Genomic DNA, 22,104 nt, shown 5'->3' with positions numbered 1-22,104 from the left:
TACTAGCTATGTGTGCCTGAATAAAATCTTAATCAATTTCTTTACATGTAAAGCACCACCTACCTTCCAGTATTGTGACAATATGTAAATTACCTCACAGAGAGCTTTTTGTGTACTAGTTGTTCATTAAATAGAAGTATGGTTATTATTATAATTAGCTGTCATGTTTGCTGATATCTACTCATTAAATAATTTCACTATTTTCTTCTTAAGATGTGTCCTACTTTTTTTTTTCCTGGCTTGCAAAGCTACTGAGATAGGCTGGTGTGTGTTATACAATGTCTTTTGAATTAAAAACAAAACAAAAAAACTCACTAGGCCAGGCGCAGTGGCACACACCTGTAATCCCAGCAACAGCAGCTTGGGAGGCTGAAGAATGAGGATCACAAATCCAAAGGCAGTCTTAGGAACTTAGCAAGGTCCTAAGCAACTCAGCGAGACCCCATCTCAAAATAAAAAAAAAAATAAACGGCTGGGAATATGACTCAGTAGTTAAGCACCCCTGGGTTCAATCCCCGGTACACAAAACAAAAACCAAACAGACAAAAATCTCACTGGACTATCCTAAGATATATTAAAAAGAGGGAAAAGTAGGCAGTTTTGAATTTTCAAATTCTGAAACATTTTACTGAACACCAGTAACGTGACAGTGAATTATAAAAATGCAACTTCTGTCTACCAATATCCTGATCATTTTTTAATATTTTTTTTAGTTGTAGATGGACACACACACACACACAAAAAAAGTCTTTATTTATTTATTTTTTTATGTGGTGCTGAGGATAGAACCCTCTGCCTCACACGTGTGAGGCAAGCACTCTACCACTAAGCTACAGCCCCAGCCCTATTCTAATCATTTTTTCGCCCCGTCAACCTCTTTAAATTTCACCTAGTAGTCTTGTTCGGTTTTTACAGGGAGAGTTAACTTCTGAACAATTAGTACATTTTAGTAGTTTTTCTGCTGTCCTTTTCAGCAATAAAGACTCTAAATTTTTGTGTATTTGTTTTATATTCAGGTCACCAACTGGTGCATTGGTACCCACAAATAGCTCTCATGGTCTGGTTGCCATGGTCACATTTTCTCCTCAAAACCCACCTGCACATACACACCACTTCACATCACATACTCAGCTAGGTTCAACAGCACATATCCGTCTCCCAGCTCTTAAGAGATTCTTTCCAGAAATGGACTTGGAAGAATCTCAGTAGATGGATGGGTGGGTGGATGGATGGATAGATAGATAGACAGACAGACAGACAGACAGATAGATAGATAGATAGATAGATAGATAGATAGAAGGATGGATAGAGAGAGAGAGAGATAGACATAAATATGCATATAAAACTGCATTTCACAAACTTTGAAAACCAAATTAATAAGTGATCATGTATGTCAGTATTCTTCCAACTGTTTTGACTGGAACTCAGTTAAAAATAGATCTTATGTCAGAATACAGCCAACATACCTAAATACATGAACATAAATATTTAAAACAGAAATAAATTACAGAGAACAACGGTAACTCTTGCCATGTGCAACAGTTTCTGACATTTTCTATTGTTTCATCTAAAATGTTGCTTAAGATTTACTGAACTAATCCCCCACAATAAAAAAAAAAAAAAAAACACTATTGCAGTCTAACATCTCTGCATATTAGAGATAAAGAAACTGAGACCCAAGGAAATAAAGGGTCTTGTCCTAGGTCACCAAGAGTGATAAATGAACAAGCCAGAACCTGACTATTCTAACTCCCTGCCCAAGGCTGTTTTCAACCCAAAGTGAAACAAACATTCTAAATACTCCCCTCAGATAGGACTGGGGATCTGAAGCCTAAAACATGCTGCTACACTGAGAAAACAGGAGTATTTTGATTCTAAACAATGGTGAATACTGACCTCAGCCTGAACCTCCAATTTAGGCAGGTTTAATTTTTTCTAACTCAAGTCCACGGCCTAGCATGACTTGGCAAATAAGCAAATTTTTTTTTCTTTTCATTAACCCTTTCTCCAGCCACTGCAAATAACACAGGAAAAGCCACCGTTCTTCTCAGAGTTAGTTTTACTTTGATTACACATGCACAGGCATTGTTTGTCCATGAGAGACTGGCTGGCTTAGACACAGGAGTGAATAGTTCCTCTCTGCATTTACCAGGCTCATGGACAGCTGTTTTCTTCCCCACTAAGGCTGCTTAATTAAAATTTAAAACATCAAAACCACATAGGTCAATACGTGGACGTGAATGATCCAGAGCCTATGAGATATTAATGCTACTAACACTAGCAACCCCGGGCACTTTTAAAGCCTCAGTTATAGAAAGTGGGATTGCTTAAGAACCGTCATTACAAACAGTATGGTAGCTTAAAATGTCAGTCTATCCACTGGCATCAGGTTGTGTGAGGTTTGTTTTTGTTATTTTGTTTTATATTCCTCCTTCTTATTGTGTGTGCCTGTATGGTCGGTCTGTCTGTCTGTGGATGCTGTTACAAGGAAGGAATCCTATAACAAGCCACAAACAGAGGCAGACTCCAGGGAACTGAAGGCCAAGCCTGGTGGTCCAGAGCACAAGAAGGCTTGGACCCTGAGCTATGGCAATGATCTCCCAGAAAACCTAACCCAGGCTCGGGAGGGTCGTGAGACGCACTAGCGGCGAAGAAGCAGCATGTGACCTGCCCTGAGCGCTGCGTGCCTCCTAGGGCACACGCAAGCCCCCAAAGCCCAAGGGCAAAGCGCTGGGGCCTCCTTAAATCAGAGCGCGCCAGCAGAGGGTGGGGTGCAAACTGCTGCGCAGCAGCTCCTGGGAGACACACAGACAGCAGGCGGGATGAAGGGCGGGCTGGAGAACCCTAAAATTAGTGCTCCGGAAGCAGGGGCAGTGCACCGCGGCGCGGAGATGGCGGCCACCGGAGCGCCGTCCCCAAGGCGCGCGGTCCCTCTGAGCCTTCCCAGCGCACGAGGACCAGGAGGGCGACCAATGCAGGAGGCAGGAAGAAGGAAGGAAGAACGTGGGACCACGTGTAGCCTCCTGAGACCCAGGGGTCCATTGCTCCTCCCCCAACTGCGGCAGAAATTTTAAGAGCTTCAGAATTTAAAACCCCAGAATGCTCCAGAATTCTTGTTGTTGAACTTGAAATTTGGTTACCTCGTTTTCAATGAGATCTTTCCTTTCCTGAGTTTTCATTTAAACACGTTTCTCTCCTCTCCCATTCCTCAAACAGAATGATGTTGCTCTTTGATTTGAGGAGGTCTGGGGGTTGTTTCTGTTTTAGTTTGGGGGGTTCCTTGTTTGGTTGGGGTGGTGGGGAGGTTGGGGGTGGAGTTTGCATTCGTATATCTCTTAGCAAGATAAACAGTTCTGAAGGTCAGATGGCTCCCCACTGGGCCCTCTGAAAAGATGAATGTACGCTGAGGGATTCTCCATCAACATTTTTTCTTGAAAATACAAATTGTTTAAGTCCCAACTATTTTAGATATTCCAATAATGCGTTGAAAACCTACCTTTTAATGATTAACTATTAGGAACATCCCAAAATACAATTATCAAGATTCTGAAAGCTATTATAAGGAAATCTGTGAAATGGAAATATGTGCTAGCCAAGATCAAATACAGAATTTAAAAAAAAAAAAAAAAAAAACTGTAGTTATATTTAGGACTACAAAAATGGTAAATTGAATGACACAATATTTGGAAACCAAAAGTCATTTAAGACAGACACACTTATTATATAACTAGAATTTTTGAATAATATATACATAGTAATGTTAAATCAGCCAGTAATACAACTTAAACATATTCACGGAGTGACATCTCATCCCTAGCATCTTTTAGCCTCCCCTCTGCAGTTGGCCCCTTACCTTTATTTTCAGAATCTTTCATTCTCTGCTTCCTCCCTCTGCTGCCAATAAGCAGAAAAGTCCAGCTGATTCTGCAACCCTGACTTTTGATTTGTCATTCACAGACAGTCAGCGGTCTCGGGGGCGAAGTCCCTCAGCGGAGGAGCACCCAGGCTATGATAATTGCATGCAAGTCAGTGTGCGGGGTTATAATTTTGCTTATGCTAGAGCGGAAAGGATGGGGATGAAGGCAGACATAAACACAACTTCCAAAACATGGCATGGAACCGGATCCGGAGCCAGACTTGCCTTTCCTTCCCTCAGGGTAAGGAACCAATTGTTTAGCGCCTCCTTGCCTCAGGAGAGATTTGGTTCACATTGAAAGGGCAATGTCTATGCCTTGTGCTGGGCTTCTTTTCAAACAGTAACTGCATTTTTAAAGGGGATTAGGAGCCCTGTGTTTTGTTTCCTCTTACATATTCATTCATTGCTTCATTCATCTCTTCAACAACATTTTTTACCGATGTGGTTCAAGAACCATGCTAGGCAGTGAGGATACAACAGTGCACTGAGACCGGTCCCCAGTACTCACAAGTGCTCCCAGCTGTTCTGAAACAAAAGCATAGGGTGCAATACAAGGATCTGGTGCATGGACACAGATTACTGAATTCATTCCCCCCAGGTGTAAGTAGACAGTCAAGGAGACTTTGGTTGGTTGTAAGCCATTGGGTGGCTCAGCCAGGAATAGGTATGAGGAAGCCATACCAAGAGATCCCTCAGTGGAAGGGCAAGGAAATTTCAGGCAAATCTTCCCATCATTCAATTCAAGCTTACTTCATATCCTTATGCAACTTGGAATCATTAATTCACTCTTTGATCATTCACTCAACAAATGATTATTTGTGCCAGGCACTATTCTACCTGTTAGGGTTTCCAAGTACAAAAACAAACCAAATGCCTGCTCCCATGACTATTACATTCTGGTGGGAGGATTCAGACATGCAATGGGCAAACAGAGTCATATAATAAATGGCAGTAAATGCTGTAAAGAAAAATGAAGCATGGTAATCAGGTTACAGAGGTGCCATTTTAGATAAGGAAGCCAAGTGAGGTGACTTTTAACTTATGGAAAATAGGTCAGGATCATCAGTCTTCCAAACATCTTCACTCAGAATTCTTTTTATTGTTGTTGTTGTTTTCTTGTTTAAGTTCAAACCATGACAACTTCCTCTACTCCATATGCCCTCACTGATATCTGGTGTTTGTTCTCCATTATTCAGATTGGTAAACTGATACCCATAAGGATTAACTGACCCAATCTAAAACCTAACTAAGCTGGAAGAAAAACAACAAAAAGAAATATATCTATCTGTTGCTCTCATCCACAGAATTGCTGGGTTAAATACAATATTGACACAGAAAATTTCCTGGACTAGGAGTCAAGAGAAGAGGTTGAAGACCTCTCTCTCTGCCTACCAATTATTAACTGAGTGTGTAAGGCAGATGATTTAGCCTCTCTACCATCAGTTTCCTCGTGTGTAAAATGGGCTAATCATACCTGCCCTGGATATATACCAGGTTGTTTGCAAGATTAAAAGAGAGAACAGATGCAGTACTTTGTAAACTAAGCACTCTATAAATGCAAGGTATAATTACCAACTGCTTGGGTACATTTAAGAGGACTAATTGCCAGTGTTCAGCTACTTATTATGCAGCCAAGAGTCAAAGAAGGCTATGGAGTGAAAGACTTCATGACCACTAGTGCTCCCTGGGGGTGATTTCTAGCTGCTAAAATTTGAAGACTCCCTGGAAGTTTGGAAAATTTTAAGGTTGTTTTTGTTTTCTTTTGTGTTTTGTTTTTCCGGTTTCCATCTTTCCTTGACAGTAATGCCTTTTTGCTCTTGTTTGACAACTTAAGACCAATCAGGAATATGCTGCTATAATTTTGATCTTGAGTGTCCTCCAATGTGTTAAAGGCTTTGTCCCCAAGGTGGTAGAACCTTTAAGACTTGGAACCTAGAGGGAGATCTTTAAGTCATTGAGGGGTATAGCCTCAAAGGGCACTGTGGGACCCCAACCCTTTGTCTTTTTCTTTGCTCCCTGGTCATGAATTGAACAGTTTTGCTCTACCACATGCACCTGCCATGATGTGCTGCCTCACCATAAGCCCCCCAAAATAAAGCCAGTCATGGACTGGAACCTCCAAAACAGTGAGCTAAAAATAAACATTTTTTCTTTATAAGTCATCTCAGGGATTTTGTTACAGTGATAGAAAGCTCCTAATACACGTGCCTTCCTTATAACTCCTCACTGGCCACCGAATGAGGCACTGGCCTATACATCACATCAAAGATACGGGCATCTCTGCCTTCAAAAACTAAGTTCAGAACAGTCAAAAAGTTACCAGTAGAAGCACATTTCAGAGCTGAGAAGGCTGAGGAATTTATGCACCATTTCATTCAATAGTATTCTTAGTGCCAGGTACTGCTCTGAACAAATAAGAATGACACAGAGCCAAAAAAAAATTCTCTGTCCTCAGAAGCTTGTGGTCTCAGGTCAAGAGGTTTCCACAAGGTGTGCTAACTTACTGAGTTAGGCAAAGGGATGTCCAGACCTGGGCTGAATAGTGGGGCAAGGGCTCTGAAAAGGCTAGCAAGTTCTGCCATTTACTGACCACTAAGGATAGTTGGGACAAATTTTTGCACCTCTCCAAGTTTCCATTCCTGATCTGTAAGATGAAGATAAAAATGGTACATATCCCCTAGGGACAGTAGAGGTTCAAATGAGTTAAAACATGTAAAGTATGTGGCAGGAAGTTTGACGCACAAAGTAGGGCTCCATAATTATTTTAAGATTGTTACCTTTAACCTGGGTCAAGTTTAGCCCTCTGAGTCTCAGTCTCCTCATAAAATATGAAAAATAATAACTAGTTTGTATGGTTATTATGAGAGGATATACATATCAAAGGGATATATAGCCCTTGGCATAAAGGAGTAGCTAACCACTGACCTGTCTCACTCTAGGCCCCTTTTAATCAAACAAGCTGCTCCAGGGTGGGGGTGGGGAGATGAAGACTGGGAGTAGTAAGAAAGTGGGAGAAGGGAAGGAGGGCTGCCATTCTATATTCTTCATCTATTTTTTTTTTAAGTGTGGTCATTGCTAGGGGGTACCTGCATCTTACGCAACATTGTTGGAAAGTTTCAAGTCTTCAGAAAAGTCAAAAAAATTGTACAGTGAGCTCCATGTTCAGGTTCATTTTGGTATATTTGGTACATGTGTCTATTAATCCTTGATTTTTTTTTTAATATTAAGTTGAGAGGCCAGGGTTGTGGCTCAGTGGTGGGAGTGCTTGCCTAGCATGCACGTGAGGCACAGGGTTCAATCCCTGGTATTACATAAAAATACACAAATAAATATTGTGTCCATCTACAGCTAAAAAAAAAAAAAAAGAAAAAAGAAATTTTAAAAATATTAAGTTGAAGCATTTTGAAGGTATCATTAAATAAAAAGCCTTTGTTTCCCCTCCTGACACCACACCAAAGCTTTAGTCCCCTGATTCCCTGGCCATTCCTTCCAGCATCAGATGAATACTCACAAGTCTTGCACTGCCCCACAGTAATCCCCGAGGCCACACCTCATGGAGGGACAATTAACAGCCTTAAATTTTGGAGTTTTCCACAACAAAGCAACTCTCTGGCAGACCCCAACCTTCAAATAAATTGGAATAATGAAACCAAGGACCACTATAAGCAGGCACGGCTGGGCTTGATGTTCTGTCTCAATAACTGCATTGAGAGGATTCAGGCAGGCTCTACTGGCCACTAAGTCCCTCCACAGCTCTGCACATTCCTTCTCTTGTTAGATGCCACTCCTGAGTCACTAGACTGGTGAGTCATGCCCAGTAGGCGAGGCCATCTTGAGAGCAGATCGAAGAGAATTTTCAAGAACAACAGAGTGAGACTCTGAACTCAAAGGGAATAAGGATTCTTATTGTCCTGGCATTTAAAAAAAGGGGGGGGTGGGGTGGGAAACAACCCTGCTGTAATATTGGGGGTTAAATCTCTAAGCTGCAACTTTTACTCTGAAGAAAGACTGGCACAGAAAAATAAAATTAAATTAAAAACACTTCTATAATTCCTTTGAAACTTTTGTGGCACTTTTATTTCTTGCTTAGTGGACAGGTAAGCAAAGAGAGACCCAGAAGATACATCCCTTACTAGACAGACCAAATGTCTTTCTGATGAGGCTGGAGCCTCTTCTAGCTTCATCATTCATTCCCTAAACATGCCAGGGTGAGGTGAAGGAGGGTGGCTTCCCCTCCTCCATCCCACCTGCTCTTCCTCAGTCCAGCCAGGGCTCTGGTTTGCTCAGAGCACCTAAATGACCATAAAGAGGTGAGGCAAAGAGAGAAAAACTGCTGATGTGTTGGGGGTGGGGTGGAGGTGTATGATTAGGGAATTAGCCACAGAAGAGAGCAACACCGCTATAAGAAAAGCTGGTTAGGGCTGGGGTTGTAGCTCAGTGGTAGAGCCTTGCCTAGCACATGTGAGACACTGGGTTCAATCCTTAGCACCACATAAAAATAAATAAATAAAATAAAGGTGTTGTGTCCATCTCCAACTAAAACAATTATTGAAAGAAAGAAAGAAAGAAAGTCAGACCAGTTAAAGTCCTGTGACTTCAAACTACCAGGCAAGGGGAAGGAAAGTGATATATGAAGCACCTCCTACCTGCCAAGTGATTTTCTATTGCCATTGTCATACATTTATCAAGAACTTATCGGTCAAAGAGTATCTTTAAGGATGCTCACAGCAGGCTACCTGGATTTGAATTCCAGGGTACTAGCTGTGTAACTTTGGAAATAAAAGAAAGGTTCTCTCTGCTCTACCTTTCCTCATTTATAAAGTAGGGATTACTGTAAGAATAAAAAATAAAATAAAAACATGCACTGTTTCAGACTGTGGCTGTCATACAATAAGAGTGGAAACAAGTTAACTCTTGCCCGTCCCAGTTTTCTAGATGAGGAAAAAAATGAAGTAAAAAGAGTCAAGGTCACTTGCCAAGACCAGGGAGGGGAAGGAAATCATCCCATTATTTTCCTTTTATTGGTGAAAGCTTGGGAGTCCAGGAGGGTCTGATAACATATTCAGTACACAGTTAGCAAACAGAAGAACTGAGTTAAGCCCACATTTGCTGGCTTGAAAGCCCTTGCTCATTCGGCAGGTCACAGGTTCTCAAACTTCCATGTGCATCAGAATCACTTGTCAAGACACAGGTTTCTGAGCCCTGTCCCCAGAGTTTCCAGTTTGGTAGTTCTGAGGTAAGTGCTGAGAATTTGCATTTTTAACAAGTTCAAGGGTGATGTTGATGCTGTTGGTCTAGAGAACATGGTCAGAGAACCATGGCTCTACAATCGTGTACCTGTCTGCAGAAAGGAACACAGGAGAAGGAATCAGACCTAATATTGTAGGTCCATTGGATTTTCCCACTCGGGCAAAAGACTGGTTAGCTAACATATCTTGTTTTTACACAGTCTTTTCATATTTATGACCTCACCTGATCTTTTCAATAACCTTGGGAATAAGCTGGATAGGTATGATTGTCTTCATTTAATGTGATTTGTTTTTAGGAATAGGTTTTCAGAAAATGACAATAAGAGACAAACCCACCAATTACCGGGCAAGGGTTCTGTGCTCCTCTCCAACTAACCTGTCCTAGAAAGTACTTCCTGCTGATGCAGCCTGACTCTAGTTCCAGCTGTGTTTTCCCAGGGCTGATCATAGCTCAGGCCAGGACTCCTTGCCCCAGGAGGGTCTGGATAAGGTGATTTCTCCTGGGAGGAATTCAGGGTCAATTATCAACAATATTTCTAGGACTAGCAAAGTCTACTGATCACAAAGTATTTTCACTCTCTGTTCACTCCCTTTTCTGTAAAAGCTTTGATATTTGACTAAAATAGCATTCTCTGGAAAGAACAGATGCATTTGAAGGGCTAATTCCACCCAGCACAGCTTGCCTATTCCCATTCAGAACTACTTACATGGTAGATTTTTTAAGCTGTTTTTTTTTTTTTTAAAGAGAGAGAGAGAGAGAAAGAAAGAGAGAATTTTAATATTTATTTTTTAGTTTTCGGGGGACACAACAAAATTTGTATGTGGTGCTGAGGATCGAACCCGGGCCGCAGCATGCCAGGCAAGCGCGCTACCGCTTGAGCCACATCCCCAGCCCTTTTTAAGCTGTTTTGACATCTAAATCAAATAAACGACTAGCATCTAGAATATGTAAAGAAGTCCTATAAATAAATAAGAAAAACTACTGAAGACAAGCTTAATGGTACCTTGTAAAGTAATTTATTTGTGCTTTCATATAACTGATATCATGGAAACGCCCATAAGTGGATTGTTTTGAAATTTAAACAAATAAAAATTAAAAGAAAATACTTACAGAAAAAAAACTACCAAGTAAAAGATTAGGAAAAGATATGAACAAGCTTTTCATAGAGGTTCTCATAAGCATGGCCAATATTCAGGTAAAGAGACAAGAAAAGACACCCAACTTCATTATTCATCAAGGAAATCAACTTAAAATAAGTATACATTCCACACCCATCAGATTGGCAAGCATTAAAAAAATCTAGCAACAGATAAATAGATGGAACTGGAGAACATCATGCTAAGTGAAATAAACCAGACTCAGAAAGTTAAGGGTAGAATTTTTCTCTCACATGCAGACGCTAGAGAAAGAGAGAAAAATGTGAATTAAAAGAGGGGGATCTCATGAAAAAAAGAAGAGAGACGAATAGAGTAGAAGAAAGGGCTCAAAAAGGGGAGGGGGAAGAGAAAGCATGGGGAAGTACTCAGGAATGAAATCTACCAAATTATGCTATGTCCACGTACAAATATAACACAATGGTTCATATATGTAAATATATTGTGATAATGAAGTAATTAAAATAATAATTATAGAATGGAGAGCAGTAGAGTGGAACAAACCAGATCACGGGGAGGGAAGAGGGGAAGAAAAGGGAAGGTACTGGGGAATTAATTGATCAAATTATGTTATGTGCATGTACAAATATGGTATAATGAATCCCACTATTATGTATAATTATAAAGCACCCATAGATTTTTTTTTAAAAGTCTAGGAATGAAATCATGAATCTCATACATTGCTGATAAGAACTAAAATAGCATGAACATATGGATATTTACTTGTTAATATCCCAAACTTAAGAAGAAAAAGAATATGTCCTCTGATCCAGTAATTGTCCTTCTAGGTATTAATATTATAGCTATAGTCACAAATGTTCAGACTCATTCTGGTTCGAGCTATACAGGAGTGAAATAATTCATTCATTCTGAACATATTTATTGAATATCTACTCTGTACAGGATACAGCATTAGGATGAAAAGATGCCAAGAGTCCCTAGAAGCCATGGTCTTTCTTACCTTCAGCCTCTGTGTTGTGAGGGGTGGAAGATGAGAGAAAGAAGGATGCTGGTGCAGAAGAACTTTTGCTTTGCCCAAAAGATTTAGCTGTCCCCAAATATCCTCCAGCTATGATCTTTCCCATTGCTCACTGATTTGGGGAGCGATCATATTGTCAAAGACCTGGACTCAAATACATAAAAATAACAACCAGCCTTTTGTGAGTCTCTATGTGTTAGGAACTCATTTAATCATCATAGTAATATGACATACAAATTTTCATCTCCGTTTTATAGATGATAATTAAGTTTTTAAAAGATTAAGTACTATGTTAACTTTTTGTCACTGTGACCCAAATACCTGACAAACAACTTAAAGGAGGAAAGATTTATTTTAGCTCATTGTTTCAGAGGTTCTAGTCCATAGTCAGCTGGCTCCATTCCTTCTAGGCCTGTGATCAGGCAAAGCAGTATGTCCTGGTGCCAAGGTGTTGCAGAGCAAAGCTGCTCACCTCATAGTCCAGGAAGCGGAGAGGAGTGCGTGTTCCGGATAAGATGTAGTCCCCAAAGACACACCCCCAAGGACCAATTCCCTCCAAATATGCCCCACCTCCTGCAGTTTTTATCACCTCCCAATAATGCCATCAGCTATGAATCCCTCAATGGATTAAGCCATTCATGAGGTCATAGCCCTTGTGATCCAGTTGCGGAGAATAGACAGGCAAGACACCAAATAGGAACCGGAAGCAGATTTATTTGGCTATAGCCAGATTCAGAGGGCAGAGCTTTCACTGTAATCAATCGATCCCCTGAACTCCGTCCATCCGAATTCAGGCAGTTTTGGAACTTTATACCCAGCACGTAAGAGGAGTGGGTCAGAAGCTCACAGTCTGCAGAAGATCACACAAAAGCAGCATTTTCTTTCACTGTTCTGGGCAAGTTAACCCTTCAAGGACAGTGCCTGAGAAGCTCTCCTTTTACTTTTCTCCCCCTGCTAGCTGTTACCATGGAGCCCAATTAGTAACTTCTTCTCTTTGAAATGTAAACACCTCTGTGAATCTCCAGACCAAGACCAGAGACCTAGTTAAAAGAATGTTTTTCTTATCACACTCTGCATTTGCAAGCACGCTTCTATTATATATGTTGTTATTTATATTAAATAGTCCATAAATGTTTGTGAAAAACTAGTAAAGGGGGCTGGGTTGTGGCTCAGTGGTAGAGCACTTGCCTAGGACATGTGAGGCCCTGGGTTCATCCTCAGCACCACATAAAAATAATAAAATAATAAAGGTATTGTGTCTATCTACAACTAAAAAAAAAAACTGGTAAAGGGGTGTTCAGCACCTGGAGTGCTGATCGCTTCCAAGCAAAGCCAAGTAAGATAGAGCAACAGGAAATAAGTAGTTTAACGACACTGAACTCTTCTGTAGAGATTCTTGTGCTGATAAGATCAATTATGGTGAAGACTTCTGGAGAAGCTTAATTAAAATTTTCTGTGGAAGACAGGGTGATACTATAATCAATTTCCAAAGTCTCCACCTCTGAACAATGTTGCATTGGGGACCATGCATGCCATCAACACATGAGTCTTTGGGGGATACTTCATATCTAAACCATAACAAGTATCCTGGCTAAGATCACACAGCTTATTAGTGTGCCACATGTTAGTGTCATATTATAATCCCAGTCTAACATCAAAGCTATGATTCTGGAAGCCCAAAGTGATATTGATATCATCGTAAGAAATTCAGACCACTCTTGAAAATATCAAATATAATTAGGATATAGATTTCTTTCACTACACAATATATATTAATTTTACTTTGGCCCTCCATGAATATAGACACTAAAATATATTTATTTTGCTCAGGGAGATGTGATAGGGTAATTCACAGGTAGTCAGGCCTGAGCCAGATACTCACCAGTCACGTGACTGCCTACATGCCACTCAGTGTCTCTAGATTCACCTTCCTCGGGTTATAAAATGAGGCAAATAAGTAACATCTGCCCTCTCTCCTTCCAGGGGTATTATCAAGATCTGAGAAAGATCTTGTAGTTGAACTACTCTATAAAGTATCTTATAATAGAAGATATTATAATGGCCTTATCCACAGAGTGTATTGGGGAAAGGAAGAGAAATAAATAGTAGAAAAATATAGGGAACAGATAAAATCCCACCTAAGAACTGTACTTGGAAGCAATGGGTGAACTCCTAGGACAGGAACAGAGAAACAGAGAGTAGAGGATGCTGTGCATGTAGTATAGACTTGGTTCATAAATTTAAAAACTGGAACAATTATTCTAACTCGTTACTATAGTGGCAATATCCTTTACTCCTCTTTTGTAAACATTCATACAATTCCTGGAACCACACTCTGTATGCAATTGCCTTTCAAGGAATACCTGTTGCAATCCCCAATCTCAACCAAGTTAAAGAAAAGGAGTTCTCAGCCTTCAGCCCTAGGATAGCAACAGCTCTTGACGACAGGAGGAAATTTTACTGGCAAACTGTCTAAAAGTAGGAACACATACCTTGAAAGTCAAGCAAGATGACAATTTCAACCTACAGAATCTCCCTAACTACACTACCAGAAAAGTTTGTTTCCAGTGCAATAAATAAATATTTGAAAGGTAACTATTACTGGTCTTTGTCAAATTTATTCTTATAATGCTTACCATGTGCCAGCACCTTATAAACTTTAATTCATTGGATTCATTCATGCATTCAATCCTCAGAACAAAGGGGTGGAGGTGACTCCATCAGTGACAGGACCCAGGTGCCATCTGGTTTCTGCCCTAGATCAGGTCAGCCATTTTAGAAATCAAGGCATGTCAGCCTCTCAGAGCAAGCATCTTTGAATGATGAAAACAGACAAAATTCCCCCTATCTCCCCACACACAAGCCAATGCTGTGCAGGTGTCTACAAAGTGCCAAGCCCTGCACTTAGCCTAGTGGGAGAAGAAAAGATGAATGCGCTTTTGACAGCCAAAATACCAGATGAAGTGACAAATGCCCTACAGGTGATGAAATTCTAAAGAGAGGTTACAGGTGGCAGGAACCTCAGGAAAAGCTTCAGGGAGATGATGACATCTGACTAGTCTTGGCAGAGGATTAGGAAGCAGCCAGGCTGAGCAATGAGAGCAAGACCATTGCAGAAAGAGAGAAGTCAGAGCCAGCCAGCATGTAATTTCCTTGCTTGATCACTCCCCAGCTCACTTAGAATAAACTCCCCACACCTTCCCCTGGCCTGCTGGGGCACTGAGTCCAGTCTTGTGTCCCCCCTTCCCCTTGCTGGGCTCCAGGAAACCACTCCACAAGTTATTCCCCGAGGCAAGCAAGCACTCCTCTGGCTGCCTGCCAGAAGAACCCAGTCAGGCTCAGGTCTCCACTGGATGGCCCTGCTTTAGGGGGGCTTCCTGTGCACCTTCCTTTCCCTCTCCCAGCTTCATTCCTCCCAATTACCCACAGCCCTGCGAGATGAGGGGTGTGTTTGTTTTAGGTGTGGAATGACCGCCATCTCTAGAAGCAGTTCCACAAGGAGGAGGCTTGATATTTTGTTCCCTTCGGGCCCCAGCAGAGAGAGGGACTCCATACAAATTGTGGAATGAATGGATGGAGTGAGTCAGTGACTAGGCGGAAGTGAATTAAGGCCCTAGTGAGGACAGGATGAAGTGTGCTTGGAAAGTAGTTTATCGTGGCTAGAGTTTAGGAGGTAACCCGGGAGTGTCCGCAGACGGGTTAGAAAATGGGTAGGTTGAGTCCAGATGGGGAGGACCTTGCTTTCGGATGAAGTCCCTCGACGATACTGCATTGCAGGCTCCAGGCCAGGTGTGGGGGGACCGGCTACGGGGATGCAAACCTGAGAAAGATCGCGTCGCCTGGCCTGCATTCCCTCTGTGCAAAGCCAAACGGACAGACAGGAAGGTCTAGGCGCGTGGGGGAGAGGTGCTGGAACCGACCCTGCGCTTCACCGAGGTCCCCCATGGAGCTCCTGAGTGGTCTTGTCCCCGCAGCCGACCGAGGGTCGACTTGGGGGGTCGCCCGGGCCGGGCATCCAGGCCCCGCCACCTACCTGCGGATCCAGGGCCGCTAACACTGCCCACTGCCCTAGCGCCGAGCCACGGCGGCGCCCAGCAGCTGGAGGCCGGCGCAGGCGGGTAACAGGTCCCCGCCGACCGCGCCCACACTCACCCAGCGCCGCCTCGCCAGCCCAGCGCGTCCTCCAGAGCCTCCGGGTCGCCTTCCACTGCCGCAGCGACGAAAACAGCCTCCGGCTCTTCTTGCCTCTTTTCTCAGTCGCGCCCATCGGTGCGCCCGCGCCCCTCCCCCACTGCCGCCGCCTCGGCCCGAGGGTCACCGCTCTCTGTCACCGCAGCCGCGCGTCTGCCAGGTGCCCGGCCGCCGCCCGGGTGGACGCGGCCAGTGGGGGGGAGGAGCTTGCGGAGGGGAAAACCGAACCCGCAGGAGGCGGCGGGGCGGGCGGCGGGTCGCGCTGCGCCGCTCGGCCTGCGAGCACTGAACAGGTGCAGGCTGAAGTCACAAGCCCTTCACTCAGTGCCCAAGTACAGTCAGGCATCGTTAATTATCACAGTAAACCTGTGGAGTGTGCACTAATTTTTATTCCCTTACCACATACGATGAAATCGAAGCTCTGTCCAGAGAGATCACACAGGGCTAAATGATCTCTCTCTCTCTCTCTCTCTCTCTCTCTCTCTCTCTCCCCCCCCCCGCCTCCCCCGTCTTTTTCACAGCTTACTACTATCTCAGAATGAATGAACATGTTAGAAATAAGGAGGGGGGGGGGGGCGGGAACTGATAGATATTCCTGTTTTCTTCAAATAACAAATTACGAATTATCCATGATTTTTTGAGAACATATGTCCAGCCACTTTTACATACATACCATTAAACCTCTTAGCAACCCTGTGAGGTGAGAGGTATTCCCTATTTTCCAGATGGGAAAACCGAAATAGCAGAGCTGAGGCGCCACCCACGCCATGAACACTACTTATCTCTGCTGAGATTCGGCTCCTATTTGGGAAGGACTGCGGGGGGGCGGGAGGGGTATCAAAACGACGACACTGCCAGGCTGCAATAATAATAGCTAGTATTTGGGGAGTGTTTTTCATATGCCAATGGTATTTTCAGGGAAGTGAAACAATTAATACTTAACCTCACAGATTGGTAAACTGCACAAGAGAGCAAATTACATATCTAAAAACCTCCATAACAGTTAAATGTCTCCTGTAATTAGAGAAATACAAATTAAAACTCCACTGAGATTTCATCTTATTCCAGGAAGAATGCCAATTATCAAGAATACAAATAACAATAAATGTTGGCAAGGATGTGGGGGAAAAGGCACACTCATACACTGCTGGTGGATTGCAGATTGGTGCGCCACTATGGAAAGCAGTGTAAAGATTCCTTAGAACACTGGAAATGGAACCACCATTTGACCCAGTTATCCCACTCCTGGGTATATATCCAAAAGAATTAAAATCAGCATACTATAGTGATGCAGCCACATCAATGTTTATAGCAGCTCAATTCACAATAGCTAAACTATGAAACTAACCTAGGTACCCTTCAACAGATGAATGGATAAAGAAAATGTGATACACACACACACACACACAAAAAAAAAATGGAATGTTACTCAGCCGTAAAGAATAATGAAATTATGGCATTTGATGGTAAATGCACGGAATTGGAGATTATCATGCTAAGTGAAAATAAGCCAGTCCTCAAAATCCAAAGGCCAAATGTTCTCTTGAATATGTGGATACTAACATACAATAACTGGGGGGGGGGGGGGAGAATAGAAATTCATTGGATTAAAGGGGAATGAAGTGAAGGGATAAGGGATGGGGATAGGAAAGACAGTAGACTGAATCAGACATAACTTTCCTATGTTCATATATGAATACATGATCAGAGTAACTCCACATCATGTACAACTACTAGAATAAAAAGCTATACTCCATGTATATATGTCAAAATACATTCTACTGTCATGTATATCTAAAAAGAAAAAAAAATCATCTTTATTTACTTTTATGTGGTGCTGAGGGTGGAAACCAGTGCCTCACACATGCTAGGCAAGCACTCTACTACTGAGCCACAATCCCAGCCTAAAAAGAACAAATGTTTTTAAAAAGTTAAATGTTGGGTCAAATCATATAATTGCCATTTTTATAGGTCCAAACAATTGATTATCAGACAAGAGCTTCACTAGGTGGTCAAATTTAAAATCACCAACGGAGGCAGATGAAAACTGAATGTGCCCAGATGTAATACATTCAGAAAGACATGTTGCCTATGGAGAATTCTGGCCAAAAAAGAACAACCTCCTGGGCTGGGGTTACAGCTCAGTGGTAGGAGTGCTTGCCTAACATGTGTGAAGCACTGGGTTCGAGTCTCAGCACCACATGAAAATAGTTATCCAAGCACCAAAATAACAAATAACCCAATCAATAAATGGGCCAAGGACATGAACAGACACTTCTCAGAAGAGGATGTACAATCAATCAACAAATATATGAAAAAAATGTTCATCATCTCTCGCAATTAGAGAAATGCAAATCAAAACTCCTCTGAGGTATCATCTCACTCCAGTAAGAATGGCAGCTATTATCAAGACAAACAACAATAAATGCACACTCATACATTGCTGGTGGGACTGCAAATTGGTGCAGCCAATGTGGAAAGCAGTATGGAGATTCCTTGGAAAACCAGGAATGGAACCACCATTTGACCCAGCTATCCCTCTCCTCATTCTATACCCAAAGGACTTAAAAACAGCATACTATAGGGACACAGCCACATCAATGTTTATAGCAGCACAATTCACAATAGCTAAACTGTGGAACCAACCTAGATGCCCCTCAGTAGATGAATGATTTTTTTAAATGTGGCATATATACACAATGGAATATGACTCAGCGATAAAAGAGAATAAAATTATAGCATTTGCAGGTAAATGGATGGCGTTGGAGAAAATAATGCTAAGAAAATAATCCCCCAAAAGAACAAATGCCGAATGTTTTCTTGGATATAAGGTGACTGACCCATAATGGGGTAGGGAGGGGGAGCATGGGATGAATAGACGAACTCTAGATAAGACAGAGGGGTGGGAGGGGAAGGATGGAGGCAGGTGATTAGCAATGATGGTGGAATGTGATAGACATCATTATCCAAAGTACATGTATGAAGACATGAATTGGTGTGAACATACTTTATATACAAACAGAGATATGAACAATTGTGCTCTATATGTGTAATAAGAATGGTAATGCTTTCTACTGTCATATATTTAAAAAATAAAATCAATCTGAAAAGAAAATAGTTGTCCATCTACAACTAAAAATAATAATAATAAAAGAAAACAACAGCTGTTTAAAAAAAAGAACAATATCAATCTAATAATCATGAGGAAACATCAGATAAACCCAAAATGAGGACTATACTATTATAAGGGATGGGGTGGAGGGTGACTGGATGCTGTGGCCTATGCTTGTAATTCCAGCTACTCAGGAGCCTGAAGCAGGAGGATCTCAAGTTTAAGGCCATCCTGGGCATCTTAGCAAGACCTTGTCTCAAAATAAAAATGTCTAGAGATGAAGCTCAGTGGTGGAGTGCCCCTGGGCTTAATTCCCAGGACCAGGAAAAAAAAAACAAAAAGAAAAAGGAGGGGATGCTATAGTGTTCAAAAGTATTGATGTCATAAAAGATAATGATTGTGGATATGTTCTACTTCAAAGAAGGCTGAAGAGACATGGCAACTACATACAATACCTGACCCTAGACTGGACTCTGTATTGGAGTTGTGTTTTATTTTTTAAGTCTCCAAAGTTCGTCTCCAAAGTTAGTCTTCATACATTAACTAGGCTAATTTAAAAAATTAAGTATGGATGGTAGAATAGATGTTTATTAATGATAAACTTGTTAAAGTTTATAACTACCCTGTGGTTATTTAATAAAATATTCCTATTTTTAGAAGACACACTAAGCTATTTCAGACTAAAGGGGCATAGTGCATTTAACTTACCTTCAAGTGGTTGAGAAAAATGGAGCAGTTTTGGCTTTGTGTGTGTGTATGTGTGTGTGTGTTTGTGTGTGTGTGTGTGTGTGTGAGAGAGAGAGAGAGAGAGAGAGGGAGAGATGTTGGGGATTGAACCCAGGACTTGTGTATGCAAGGCAATCACTCTACTAACTAAGCTATATCATCAGCCCCCAAAGGGGGCAGTTTTGTATGTATAGAACATGAAGTAGAATCACTCTACCCAATACTAAGTCCTACAGTAAAGTTTCATTTATCAAAACAGTGTGGGATTCACAGAGGGATAGACACAAAGATTAATGCAACAGAATAAGGAACCCAGAAATACAGCCTGAGAAATATGCCCAACTAATTTTTGACAAAGGTTTGAAAACAATTCAATAGAAGAAAGATAGCTTTTTCAACAAAGGATCCTAGTATATTGGACATCCAAAGGCAAAATAAATAAATAATCCCAACCTAAACCTCACACCTTATACAAAAATCAAGTCAAAATGGATTGTGGACTTAACTATAAACAGTAAGACTACAAAAGTTTTAGAAAGAAACAGAAGAAATCTTCTAGAAGTATACAAAGAGTTCTTAGACTTCTCGCCAAAAGCACAGTCCACAAGGAGAAAAAACAGATATGTTAGACCTTATCAAAATTGTATCTGTTCTGTGAAAGGCCCTGTCAAGAGGACAAAGAAACAAGTTACAAGTTACAGACTGGGCAAAAAAAAAAACTTAGAAACCACATATCCAACAAAGGACTTTGTGTGTGTGTGTGTGTGTATATGTGTATATATATATATATATATATATATATATATATATATATACACACACACACACACACTATGTAATAAAAACTCCAATTAGAAAATGTGCAAAAAACATGAGCAGATATTTCACTGAAGAGGATACACGGATGGCACAAAAGCTTATGAAAAAAATTCAGCATCATTAGCCACTAGGGAAATACAAATTAGAACCTCAATTAGATATACACCTATCAGAATGACTAAATTGAAAAACAGTAATAGCCCCCAAATGCTGGCAAACTTGCAGAGACAGAAACTGGATCACTCATACATTACTGGTAGGAATTGAAACAGTATAGCCAGTCTGAAAAAAGAGTCTCTAATAAAAGCTGAGCACACAACTACCACAGGATTCAGCAACTGCACCCTTGGGAACTTATCCCAGAAAAATGAAAACACATTCACATAAAAACCTATACATGAATGTTTATAGCAGCTTTATTTGTGATAGTTAAAAACTAGAAACAACATAGAATTGTTAAATAGGTGAACTGTTGTATTACTCCAATTTCTGTGGCTAAGAACACAAAACTCAGAGATAAGCTGAATTTTCTTTTACTACCAACCATTGCTCTCTATGGCATCCAGAGTAAAATAATAGGCCTTTAGAACAAATTATTTCCTTAACAAAGCTACTCAAGAATAGTGGTTATAGACAGGCATGGTGGTGCAATGTAATCCCATGGCTCAGGAGGCTGAGGCAAGAGGATTGAAAGTTCAAAGCCAGCCTCTGCAACTTAACAAGGCCCTAAGCAACTTATCTTTTTTTTGGGCGGGGGGGGGGGGGGTAATGGAGATTAAACTCAGGGGAACTCAACCACTGAGCCATATCCCCAGCCCAATTTCTAGTTTATTTAGAAACAGGATCTCATTGAGTTGCTTAGCACCTTGCTTTTTGCTGAGCCTCAGCCTCCCGAGCAGATAGGATTGCAGGTATGTGCCACCATGCCTGGAAAGACCCTATCTTAAAATAAAAAATTAAAAAGAAAAATGGGCTGGGGGTGTGGCTTACTGGTTAAATATCCCTTTGTTCAATCCCTGGTACAAAAAGAAAAAAAAAGAAGAAGAAGAATAGTGGTGATATAACACCAACTAATACCCTAGACAAGCATTTCCCTCTGATTTTGTGGTTATGCCTCAAGGTAAGGGGGTAAAAATACTTGGTATCTAGTGTTGATTATCCAAACTACCTGTGAAATTGGTTATGTCCCTTCTCCTCCTGACTTACTATTTTAATCACCCCGCCACCTGCATTTCCAAAAACAAAGAGGACTTCAGAAAAGAAACAGATGGCTTACAAATTCCCTTCCAGCTTCTCCTACCATATTTCCCTGCGTGTCCTCACTAACTTATTTTAAAATACAGCTAAGTGTTAATAGCTCCAGGAGGCCTGGCTTAGACTTACCTTGACTTCCATTTTCTTAGCACATCCAGAGGATTTGATCTGCTCCTAGAGGGACCCAGCTGCTGAACCCTTTTGACTTCACTGGTTAGGAAAAGATGAGAGGGACATTCTTTGACTTGCCCTTTTTGTCCAAACATCATGTGACTTCATGGCATTCCTCCAACTCAGAGCTGAAACAAGGCTGGGAGCCTCTGGCTCCCACAGTTACAACATGCTCCAGGCAGATCCAGTGGAGAGCCAATCCCTAGAGCCATGGGAAAAGAATGCAGCCTGAGAAAAGATCTTCCAAAGAGTGGAAATGCTCAAGGACCCTGAGGCACATTCATGAGTATTAGCAATGTGGAATTTCTTTTCAAATGTCAAAAATTCAAATCAAATAAACCTACTTATTTGTATGTCTGGCTTACTGGGCAAGGAGAAAAAAGAAGGAAAAAATATTAATTCTGCTCATGCCATTGTTTTTACAAACCTAGGTACAAAAGGATTCAAAGGACAGTCCTCAAAATCAATGAGACATAGTATTTGTGTGTGTGTATTTGTACATGATGTATGTGTATGATGGGAGAGAAGCCTA

At 41.4% G+C, this 22,104-nt stretch overlaps 1 protein-coding gene across 7 annotated transcripts in view; it reads right to left on the bottom strand.

Moving 5' to 3' along the window:
- Dnajc6 (DnaJ heat shock protein family (Hsp40) member C6) overlaps positions 1-21,575 on the bottom strand; it is a 168,619-nt gene extending 147,044 nt beyond the window's left edge. For 2 of the 7 annotated variants that reach the window (XM_046451148.2, XM_046451149.2), the window contains exon 1: positions 3,854-4,061. Coding sequence is in view for 2 of the 7 variants with exons in the window: in XM_046451147.2 (XP_046307103.1) it covers positions 15,452-15,566 (115 nt within the window). In the remaining 5 variants the exon portion in view is untranslated. Of the gene's footprint in view, positions 1-3,853; positions 4,063-15,451; positions 15,633-21,530 lie in introns of those variants that run through there. The other 5 variants (XM_058581561.1, XM_046451147.2, XM_046451150.2 and 2 more) reach the window with 5 other exon arrangements.
- Positions 21,576-22,104: the final 529 nt, after the last annotated feature.

Source organism: Marmota monax, unplaced genomic scaffold (genome assembly GCF_021218885.2).
Source record: "Marmota monax isolate L192 unplaced genomic scaffold, Marmota_monax_Labrador192_F-V1.1 WCK01_AAM20220418_F8-fsc00023, whole genome shotgun sequence".
Classification (NCBI taxonomy): domain Eukaryota; kingdom Metazoa; phylum Chordata; class Mammalia; order Rodentia; family Sciuridae; genus Marmota; species Marmota monax.
The sequence above is the reverse complement of the archived record's forward strand: the minus strand, read 5'-3'. Positions and strand labels throughout refer to the sequence as shown.